The sequence below is a fragment of the Ruditapes philippinarum genome, unplaced genomic scaffold (assembly GCF_026571515.1).
Source record: "Ruditapes philippinarum isolate M1 unplaced genomic scaffold, ASM2657151v2 ctg4610_1_1_1_1, whole genome shotgun sequence".
Taxonomy (NCBI): Eukaryota; Metazoa; Mollusca; class Bivalvia; order Venerida; family Veneridae; genus Ruditapes; species Ruditapes philippinarum.
In genome coordinates this window covers 25,762-38,066 of record NW_026866495.1, presented here as the reverse complement: position 1 = coordinate 38,066, position 12,305 = coordinate 25,762, and the positions used below count along the sequence as shown (strand labels likewise).

The 12,305-nt window shown below is 32.0% G+C and overlaps 1 protein-coding gene across 1 annotated transcript; it reads right to left on the bottom strand.

The window, feature by feature from the left end:
- Positions 1 to 1,366: 1,366 nt before the first annotated feature.
- On the bottom strand, positions 1,367 to 4,139 carry LOC132732652 (uncharacterized). The gene is made up of 2 exons (XM_060719123.1): positions 4,098 to 4,139; positions 1,367 to 2,227 (listed from the first exon to the last, which is right to left on the bottom strand). Exons 1-2 carry the CDS (start codon positions 4,137 to 4,139, stop codon positions 1,367 to 1,369), a joined length of 903 nt encoding a protein of 300 aa, XP_060575106.1.
- Positions 4,140 to 12,305: the final 8,166 nt, after the last annotated feature.

The window sequence follows — 12,305 nt, the reverse complement described above, 5'->3', positions numbered from 1 at the left end:
TGCTTGGACGGTATTTATCCAATTCTATGTTTTACGTATCCGTTTCATTTTTCCGGGGCCAACAACTTGGAAAATTCTCGGAACCAAACGAAATTTTGAATTTTAATTGATTTAACAAAGCTTGGCCTTTGGAGATTTATTATCTCAAGAAAAAAAATAAAACGTTACGTTACTCTACCCTCTACCCAAGACAAAACATGACCCTCAGAAATTCTTAGAATGATTTCAGATTGACGGTAGAAAAAAGATCAGTGACGTCAGAATCGGGTTTTTTTTCAAGCAAACAAGTTTATAAAAAAATCAGGCACTAAGCATTATTCTCTTAAAGAAATATAATGAGCATTTATCAACATTAACATAAATAAAAAACAGTTTCTCATATTAATTTTGTGTTATCTAGTTTTGTAAGTTAATCGGAGTGTTAAACTGAATGACAGGTATATTCTACTGTATTTGTTTACATTGACAACTGTCTGTTTCTTAGAAAGGGCGACAACCAAGATTAGCACCTATGTCTATACGCCGTTTTTCCGGCATAGTTACTTGAATATGCGACTGAGGCCCTCGAATCAATAAATTTCAATATAACAAGAGCGCATGACTCTTTGGCAAACAGGCCAAATCGTCATTTTTGTTTGTTTGTTTACTGGGCCCTGTATGTATTGCGCATAGATGAAACCGGGCTATAACAAGAGCGCGTGACTATGTTAACACATGGTTTTGGTCCCGTTATAACATGGGCAAAAGAGGGGAAAATAGCCGATTTTATGCTATAATATCCAAAAATGTATACATATTATATATCATCATTTTATCAAATGAACACATCAATAAACATATACATGTAATATATAAGATACTTATTTAGCATCTTAAAGTAAGTGTACCTGATAAGTTCTATTATTCTCATTATTTTTGACAAAATTTAATGTTCAAATCCTGTGTAAAATGAACTCGGTATGTTTCAAAAGCAAAATTTCTAGCTATTTTATCAATAACCGTATATATCGCATGCTTGGTCTTAGTAAGTTTGTGTTTGGAGAAAAAAATGCAGAAAACAAAAAAGCAAAGAGTTCTTTGAATATATCTTAGGAAATTCAAAAAAGAATGATTTATTGATCAAATTTATTGCTTATTTTGAAGTCAAGAAATAAAAAACAATTTTGATTTTAATTACTTATTATTTAAAGGTCAGAGGCACAGGCAAGTATGTATTTTGTCAGAGTAAGAATGTTTGATTATAAAATCAAGGAGGAATAACATACGTTTTGTCCATACATTATTATATAACAATATTCTGTGTATGAGCATTTTTGTGAGTGTTCTATTCACTTTATTCATATACATTTGTATATTGGGATGACTTTTATTCCTGTATCATTATTGTTCCTAGGTAAAACCAGTCATTATCGCGTGGTGGCGTGTAAACTTGAAGTTCTACTTCCGGTTTTAAAATTTTCCTTCCGGTCTTTGAAAACATGGCGTAAATGACTTGTTGATCCGTATTAGATAATCCTTGTGATATAAAGAAATCAACAGCATCCTCGAATTGTGCGGCAAATTTAATTACATAATCTCGTTTACCAAAAAATAAACCTCCGCCTAATAAAACAAGATTTTGTTTCATGATTATTGCTGGACTTCTGTCGAATTTTAGTTTCGAGTTTATAAGATTGAATGCAATTTTTGTGTCATCAAAACTGGGTGGCTTGGACAGGTAAAAATTATTCTCTGATTTCCGGTTTCTGAAGTATCCTATATCAATCCACATGTAATAGGTTGTATTGAAAGTATTCATCTTCGCCGCACGTTCAACCATGTCATACTTGGCATGTTGTGCGCATACGTAAGCAGGTACAACAGTATTCGGATAGTGTTTTGGATACGTACTAGATTCAAATATTTTCTTTATCTTATCGATATTCTGAAACGCCCAGGATGAAGACCTTTTTAAGAGGACTATTTTTGTTGACATCAAAGATTCATTCCTTATAGCCGTCATGTGTAATTTGAAAAATTCAGAATCTGTCAAGATCACCATTGGATTTTTGACGTGTCGAAAAATTCTCGCCCAATTATGATACATATCCCTCGTAAAGTATGTTCCTGATTGTCCTTTCCGAAATGTTCCAAGATCAAAGTATGCCGTTACAACAGTAACATTTGAATTCAATGTTGAGTTTGATTGGTAATGATTCTTCCTAGGGTCAACTTGAACAAGTGTTAACTAAAAATATAGAGTCATTCAAGTAAGTTGGATTCAATTCAACAAACTGTGAGATTTTATTTACAAGTAACCTCAACGAAAGTTTAAAAGTGACTACAAGAATGTGTTTTATTTAAGCAAATTCGAGGAAAGACAAGCACCGATTTAGTCGACATGCTTACAACATGCAGTACATTATGAGAAAAGCATGCAAGTACTTTCTTGAATATCATGCAGATAATATAAATGTTTTTAACGCAATTGAGAAACCGCAATAATTCGATACTTTTCATAGCAAATATATTTATTTTAAGTGCTTCAGTATTTAAAAGTCCTACCAATAGATTGATTATGTGATTAACAGACTGTTTCGCGTATTTAATCTGCCATATACTACAGATTCATGTGATAAACCTCACAATGATGTGTCATAATTATATCGCATGTTCGTATCATTTAACGCAGACTTGTGTCATATAGCGCACATACAATTAATATATATCATACTTTCTTATCATACAACATACGTCCTTGCGCAGCATATAATAGAGAGGATATTTGTTTGTTTTGCATGTAAGATTGAAATATAATTTCACTGAGTGAACACCAGATGCAATATGTTCACGAGTGGCGTAGCCACGAGTGAAAATATAATAGCTGGTGTTCACGAATGAAATATATTTTGAACAATCTTATATGTAAAACAAATAAATTTTCTTTTTGTTTCATGCTTTGTAAGTGATTTTAAGTATTTTACTGATTTTGCCGCGTAACGTCGCGCATTCTCCTTTGTGATGTCATCACATCATGACGTCACACCATCAATTTTGAAATATTGTTCTGTTAAATTTCTCTCATTTTGTTACATTTTTAACATGATGTATGTTGGCATCGACTTTCTTTTCCTAAAGAAGCAAAATTTACGTATGACGGCATTTTTTTCTGCCTGTTATTCCATTTAGTTTAATTTTCTTTTCATCCGCATTCAGATATAGTCCGGCTACAGTGAAAATTATATTTTATAAATTTCACTAGTGGTTTATCAGAATATAATCATCTGATATTTTACAATAAAACACTGGAAAGCATGAAATGAACGTTTATGTCATATGATTTAGCAATATTTATATGTATGTGCCATATATCATAGGTTTGTGTCATAAAACATACATTTACGGGTCAAATATAACGCTCACGTGCATTATTGTACAGAATGGTGTTATACGGTTAACCATCACGTGCAATAAATCATATATTCTTGTCTTATAGAAAACATTCACGTGTCAAAAGCATTCTGTGCCACATACCTTACGTTCATGGCATAGAACACATGTTTTTTACCACATATCATTTGTTAATGTCATAAAACACACGCCCTTAAAATGCAAAATTAATTTATGTATACGTCATGTTTCGTGCAAATATATTGTACTTTGTGCCATATACCATTATTAGGTGACTGCTAAAAATGTTGCCCCTAATACTATGCATACATTTTATTTGTTAAAGCTCTAATTTTGAATTTCCTTAGATTCAAAGGTATTTTAACCCCTTTCGCTGTCCCCTTTCAAAATAAGCAGTCCGAGATTCACACCGATGACTGTGATGATGATAAATTTAAAATACTTTTTTGAAAGTGTCCACATCGCTTCAAGAGCATGAATGGTAAACAAAAGTCAAGTCTGTTAAGTTGTTACGCAGTTGCGCGGGTAAGCCGTGCACAAATGACACTTACATAAAAGTACATGTACAAAAATATGTTCGATATATATATCTATTGCGCGTTAAATTACATAAAACTACAAATAATACATTTATATTTTAGGAACTACCACGCCACATATAAGACACATCGACGGTCTAGTGCTATAAGGACGTAAGTCGTACTTACGCCCTTTTTCATGTTTTTACGCCATTCGAAGCAGAACGTCATCGCGCACCTGCTGACTAAATATCTTAACTCTAGCATTTAATTTGGCTTCAATATCGAAATGAATGATAGGTAGGGCGTAAGTGCATCGAGTCCAAAAGGAAAATTTTATAAGGCGTAACTACACCATATCTACACCGTTCTCAAATTTTAATTAAGAGCCTAAGTTAGTAGTTAGGCCCTTTTAAGACTTTTGATACGTTAGTTCAAACAGATAGTCAGACAGTCACATTTACGCACGTTAGAACTCTATGTCACGAGTCAGGGACATACCTTGACACATTCTAAGGATACGCATTGTAGAAAAAGGGGATCCAAGGTCTATTTCCCGTGGAAAAAAGCTGACAAAAATCATTTGAGTCATCGTCTATGAATTGAATCAAAGTTTAATTACTTTGCATCCGATTGAATAACTGAATCACTAGAAATATTGCATTCAAACAGACGCTTTGCATGTTTCGTAATATAAAGGCCTCTAGTTGTACCTATCTATAGTCAGGTGGATGTGGGAGGAATATCCCCTCCCATAGACCCAGAAATTTTAAAAAAGGAAACAACGATATTGCACTAAATTAATTGTCTGTATAAACATTCAAAATTTTGTAATGTTAAAGAATGTATATTCTACCCCTACAGCTTCATGTGGCAACAAAGAAACCTGATATTTTTAACAACGTGTCTTTTTGCAGTAAAAAAAACTTTAGAAGCTGACAAAATCCACACCGAAATCATTCTGAGATGACAGGAGACATCGTGCATGTCAAGCTTGTAAAATGGCCGAAAAGACCCAGATTACATAAAAGCTAATATTAATAATTAGTTCATTGGAAATCTGTTAATTAAACTTATTTAAATAAAAACGAAGTTTATTGTACATTGGGCTATTGGACAACACTGTGTGACTGGAATAGACAATTGTATTGCGACATGGAGTTCAGACACTTTAATGTTAAATACAGTTGACATTGCCTAGTCATAATGTCGTTGATCTAAAGTTGATTGTTAATTACAATAAAATTTGAATTTGAAACTGTTAGTAGTATAAATAGTGTATTCTTTCAAAGTTTCAAGTGCTTTTAAGCTTGTATTTGGCAGTTTGTATTAAAGTAATTCAAATTCCTGAGTACAATATGTATACATGATATACATGATTCGATGATTATATTTCATGGGTATTCGAAGATTATATTTCATGTGTATCTTATATATCATTCATTCATGCCTCAATATAGAAAAAAAGATTTAAGGTCAATTTAATGAAACACAGTGACTATTCTAAGTCATATAATTATGTAACATTAAAAATCAAGACTTTAGTATTGTTTTATTTATCTGTCATGTAACCTTCACATACAATGTCATAGGTTAAAAGACTAAAGATAGTTTAAAACGGTCACTTATTACAATTCATTATTGTTATAGATACAAACAATTGTATAATTGTATTGATAATTAATGAATACACTAAAATCTAAAAAAGGGCATATATGGTAGTTACGCCCTATTTAGCCAAGTCCGAGTAACAATTTTAAAGAGCGAAACTGCTAGTTACGTCTTTTTAGAATTATTGGCTGATGCACAAAAATGTAAATATTAAAAGGGCATAATACGGATTTTGTGAATTTTTATTATGGTGGTGGGCTATTTTAATTTAAAAGATGTTTTAAAAAAGTCGATATTAGATTTTCTAAGTGTGTCCCAAATTTTACCATGATTGAAAAAGGATCAAAGTCTGCAGACAGTTTTTTTCAATTTCCCGAAACTTGCAAAAATGCATTTACGCCCTTATAGCACTAGACCGTCGACATATGAAACACATGTTTTAAACACTCTTTTTTCTGATCGAGATTCTTTCACGCATGTACTTAATATGTTCCGTATGCGAGGAAATACAGTTGTTTGTATATAAACAATATAAATTAAATTACATATATATCGACAAGGCGGCACACCAACCTTTATTACTTTTACAATGTTATTTAAGTCTATGTAAGTCTGTGTCCTGAAAAAAGCCGTGTTTATACTTACTGTAATACAGTATTGCACCCCGAGAAAATTGAATTATCGAACATACATAAAGCAACAAATAAAAGACCTCTAAACTATTATTAATTATTCATTTTGTATGTAATTCAATACAAAATAATCAAATAATCAATATGTGCAACGTGCAGCAAAACCATAAAAACATTCTTTCACCAAGCATTGCATCTAATGCTGTATTGTATTTTAAAAGCAATAAGAAAGTAACTATACTTTTCAAAAAAATATCGGCACCCTTATTTACGAAAATAAAAGTTTCGACTTTCCTACATCCTATAACACATTTTTCTATTGTTTTAAATCATAAATATGATGCTCAAATTAAGATTTATTATCAGTATTGTAGGTTCCAAAAAGCATTATTTATAAAGATATTACCGAATTTAACATTTTATGTAAATAAAGGGAGGTAGTAAAAAGAATTATTTTCTATAAAGTTCAAGTCAAATTTAACAATAAGAAATGAATGTATATATATATTTTTAATGATTACAAATAATATGCACAAATATTTGCAGTACATATTTTACATATTCTTCGATGTTTGAAAATTGTTTTATTTGCATAATTATGTACATATACGTATATAACTTCACTTAATGTGGTTTACCATTTTGATAACAACATACAGACCGCCTGGAGGAGCCGTGGTCGAGGGGTTAGAGTCGATGACTTTTAATCCAGTTACTTCTCTGGCGTGGGTTCGATCCCCGGGATATGCTTTGGTAGTTTAGCACGGAGGAAATAGTCAAGTACTGGTGTAATTCTCCAGGAACGATGGTTAGGAAAATACCCGCTTATATGACTGAAATACTATTGGGAAAAGGCGTAGAATGAAACAAACAAACACAACATACAGAATCTTTAATCCTATTTTTACGAAATTTTTAACAACAACAGAAATGTATTGACTTAAAAGCGAACAATGCAGACATTGACCAGACGGCACAGAAAACCGCTGATCTTGATATATGGTCTGCACAGGTCGTATTTGTGCATTTATATGGATTAAACTGAAGTTTCTATATTAAATATATAACCATGCATATGTATTGGCGAGTGTAGGACAAAAGCCCTACCGGACAAAAGCTCTCCTGTCCAAAAATGACAAGGCGGACAAAATAATGACTGGGTGGACCCGTAATTAATGACAGGGTGGACAAAAGCCCATTTTCACGGGAGGGCTTTGTAACACCGCATTACGTCCGTACCGCAAAACGTACGTATATGGACGTTTTGTGGCGCATATTGTCCACATTTTTCTGACGTACATTTTGCGGCAAAAATGCATGGTCCTGCCGCATAACGTCCATATCTTAAAGTTTATATAATTTTAGTTAATTTTGACCAGTTATTATCAGCTGTTATTGTGTGTTTATTTTAGCTCGCCTGAGTATGCGTCTGTCTGTTTGTCCGTCCAAATTTAGCTCTAGCATCCCCATACCCTAAGCAATATGTCCAGAGTTATCTGCCCTTGAAATACAACATCTGTTATATTTCACATTGTTACCACTCCAACGCTTTCATTCTTCTTCAATCTTGACAATTACTAACAGAATATCTATGACAATAAAATCTCAACAAAGTTAGATTATAGGCTAAATCTAACCCCCCCCCCCCCCAAAAAAAAAAAAAACGCACTATATTTCACCTTGTTAGTGTTTTCGTTTCTCCTCCATTCTTAAAAAAAATATACAGAATATGTATAACAATAAGGTCTCGATAAGTTCATTTATGACCTAAACGACTGAATATATGTCAAGAGTTATTTGCCTTTGAATAATGAAAATAAAGACATATTTTAAAGTCGAATAATTGACTTGAAATAAAACAGCCATTTCTTTCTTATCAATGATCAGATGTAATTCATACATTTATGACAGGACGGACATCTTGAATAGTTCAACTATAATATTGACCTTGAAATGACCTTGACCTCAAGGTCACTATTGAATTTTGCCTAAATTACCAGATCTTTGTCATTTACAGATATTTAGATATTGATGACCATTTCAGACGTAGAATTGAATTCTGATATCAGTTACCCATATTCTGACCAAGAACATGAAATGTACTTGCTTTTTATTAGTAATATTCAATGCTATCTGTCCTTGTCATGTGGGGCCTTTATAGGCAGGTGGGCAATATAAGGCCACCATGAACTTTTTTTCTTTGTTCAGTTATAAAATAACATTGTTCAATAATAAAATTAGCTCTCAAGCTCAAATATGATTACACTGTCAAAAGCCCCCATCCATCCGTAAAAATGAACGGTAGAACCAAACCTCCATAGTCAACAAAGATACAAAAAATCATTCCCACTTCTTGATGCAATTATATGAAAAGCTTTTGTCAAAAGCAAAGCTTAATTTTAATATTTTTTGTTATTCACTCAGTTCAATCCCCGGTTCGTCCGTATCTATAGCCGTCATTTTCTGTATGTCTATAAGATTACATTTATTTCAATATCATCTTTTTTATATCTTTGATGCTGCTGCTTGGTTCCATTCCATAAAAATCTATTCGAAAAACATCCTCGGCTTAAGCATATTTCTTTTTTTTAAAATAAAAAATGTCTGAATTATATAGTATCACAAAAATATTACGCTTCAATGATTATTTCGTTATATCTTTACCTGAAACAATATGAAAGTGACAGAACCAATAAAAGTAACGTTTATAATGAATTGATTTTAATACAAAAAATATGGACGATATGCTACGCAAAGACACACTTTCGCCACAAAATGTACCGAGTACGATATGCACCGCAAAACGTCCACATGATTGTGTACGATATGCGACGCAAAACGTCCACACGCGTACGTTTTGCGGTACGGACGTTTTGCGGGGTTTTGTCCGCCTTGTCATTTTTGGACGGGAGGGCTTTTGCCCGGAGGGCTTTTGTCCGTTTCCCTGTATTGGCATATGTATTGGAGATATTCGTGCAAATATTGCATTGTTATTTTTTATACTTAACCGGCATACTTTGTACATTTTCACCCTATATGTATTGTTCAAAGATATTAATTAAGATTTGTTTTACACTTTGTTCAACTCTGTAAACTCTAAACCTTGTGTGTAACAGGTACTACTCTTTTTTGGTTTGCCAATAACGATGATAACCATCGGCAAAACATCGGCATTATGTTACAATCCAGCCGATTGCACCGATGACATTTGACATTAATACGTCTACAAGATTGTATTGTCCTTTGATCAAACAATGCTTGATGCGGAACATTTGTATATTAGGTTTTTTGGTATTTCTATACCATTTGAATTAAAATTAGTTAAACATTATTTAATGATACAAAGACAAAGATGAGCTTTTTAAATTGTAAATTGATTTCTAATAAATGTACATGTATATACATACTAAGTAAGTAAGTTAGTAAGTAAATTGTTTATTATCGTGACATGTGCATTAACATATATTAATTACAAATATGCATATCATAATTATAAGTAAACATAAAACTAGGCACCCGGCCCGATGGGACTATATGTCACCATGGCAAATGATATTCATTATAACATGCTATAAAATATGAAATACATTCATGAAAGTTCTTAAGATGATATGACGGTTTACATGTACTTCACAATTAGAATAAATAATTTGAACAGTCATATCTTAAAGTCCTCAAGATTCATGAATACATAACAGATCTTCTAGAAAGGTAAGCTTTCACAATATATTTAGCTGTTTTCCTAGGATGAATATTTAGTCAAAAGGCAAGTATATCATCAGATGACAAACTTGTATAAGCAGTTTGCAAAATTATATCACTGTACACATTTTGTCTTATTACATCATAGGGTTCGCAGCTTAGCAAAAAAATGTTTCTCATCTTCAACAGTGTTTAAATTACAAAATTTACACAGTCTAGTTTCAACAGGTTCACCTATATATCGTCCAGTCTCTACTCTTACAGTAATATACCGCAACTGAATTGACTTAAAAGTGATTGTTTATATTTTCTAAGGTTAAGTTTCACGTACTCTTCACAACCAAATTCAGTTTTGTATAATCTGTATGTCCTTAATTTTGGTACTGTTTGAATATCACGTGACCATTTAAAACTGTAATAGTCCCGTATTTTATTATTTGCTTCGAAGAGGTTCATACTAAATGTACATGTATATATACATACTAAATGTACATGTATATACATACTAGATGTACATGTATATACATTAAGAGGAAATGACGTCAAATTCTGATGATAATAGCATTGAAAAGAGACTTGAATATTTTAAACAGTGTACATGTATGTATGTAAATATAAACTTAAGTTAGGATATCTGTTCTACTCCTTTATGTTTCCACATTCTCTGTTAAAACCTTTTGTTTTATGACGTTAATTTTTGATACATTTCACTTTAGAAAGAATTTCAGATGGACGTTTTTATTTACCTAATATACATAAACAATGCATGAACGCATAGATGGCTGAACAAATTTGATTCTTTTGATTAGTTTTGGTTGAATGTTGTATTAGTCCAAAAGCGTTTGATTAAATTGTTAGTCACGCGATCAATTCTATAAATCGAGCATACCAGGTTGGCTTTGTTTTTTATGTCCTCAACACGTAAAGTAATTAATGTCAGAGAGTTCTTCATCTCGTCTGATTAAAATATAATTACTTTAAGGCCAATGGAAGCGTATTATAAGGGGTTTTAAGGTGATTTTCTTTCATCCGCTTTAAAATAGAATTTTTGTTCATACGTTATAAATCCACAAACAGAACACTTCTTAGAATACACACTTCATATATTTTGCATTTTGTAAATACTTCAAAAGTGTTAAACAATGTAACGTAACAATTCTTTTTTGTAACAGTATTCTCACGAGTGGCGTAGCCACAAGTGAGAATACTGTTTTTAAAGTTCACGAGATGAAATAAAATTACATCTTACACAACAAACAGACAAATTTTCTTTTTATTTTATGCTTCGAAGAGGTTCATACTAAATGTACATGTATATATAAATACTAAATGTACATGCATATACATACTAGATGTACATGTATATACATTAAGAGGAAATGACGTCAAATTCTGATGATAATAGCATTGAAAAGAGACTTGAATATTTTAAACAGTGTACATGTATGTATGTAAATATAAACTTAAGTTAGGATATCTGTTCTACTCCTTTATGTTTCCACATTCTCTGTTAAAACCTTTTGTTTTATGACGTTAATTTTTGATACATTTCACTTTAGAAAGAATTTCAGATGGACGTTTTTATTTACCTAATATACATAAACAATGCATGAACGCATAGATGGCTGAACAAATTTGATTCTTTTGATTAGTTTTGGTTGAATGTTGTATTAGTCCAAAAGCGTTTGATTAAATTGTTAGTCACGCGATCAATTCTATAAATCGAGCATACCAGGTTGGCTTTGTTTTTTATGTCCTCAACACGTAAAGTAATTAATGTCAGAGAGTTCTTCATCTCGTCTGATTAAAATATAATTACTTTAAGGCCAATGGAAGCGTATTATAAGGGGTTTTAAGGTGATTTTCTTTCATCCGCTTTAAAATAGAATTTTTGTTCATACGTTATAAATCCACAAACAGAACACTTCTTAGAATACACACTTCATATATTTTGCATTTTGTAAATACTTCAAAAGTGTTAAACAATGTAACGTAACAATTCTTTTTTGATCCTGTAATGTTAACCGAATATTTATTTTATATAGCCTGACAAGTTAAATGAACAATGATTTCTTTATATTGAAGAAGTTTGATTTTTAAAAACATAGTTTGTAATGAATTTGTTAGGAATAAAAGGAATAAATCACTTGACGCAATTGAGTAACAGAAATGAAATTACTGAAGAACGGTTTTGTGTTTTTTCTACACGTTGTATTTATCACTTTCGCGCATGTTAATGGTAAACTTTGGAATGCTTATCGGTCTGCTTAATGAAACAATATACAAAAACCACTATTACAATAATGGTACCAGTCTCCATTGACATTGTACCTATTGTCAACCAAAGCAATCCGAATGACGGTGCAAATGGGGGCTCGCTTTGAAGAGCTCGCTGAACGGGTTTTGATGCCGTCCTTTGGTCAAATTGACATTAGCGGCAGTATGAAAGCTA

What these genes read in the sequence shown, in the direction of transcription:
- LOC132732652 (XM_060719123.1), bottom strand. Translation starts at nt 4,139, where the DNA reads ATGACGTTCTGCTTCGAATGGCGTAAAAACATGAAAAAGGGC. An exon ending in GTAAAAACATGAAAAAGGGC is followed by an intron (nt 2,228 to 4,097) that starts GTAAGTACGACT and finishes CTATATTTTTAG; the next exon opens with TTAACACTTGTTCAAGTTGA.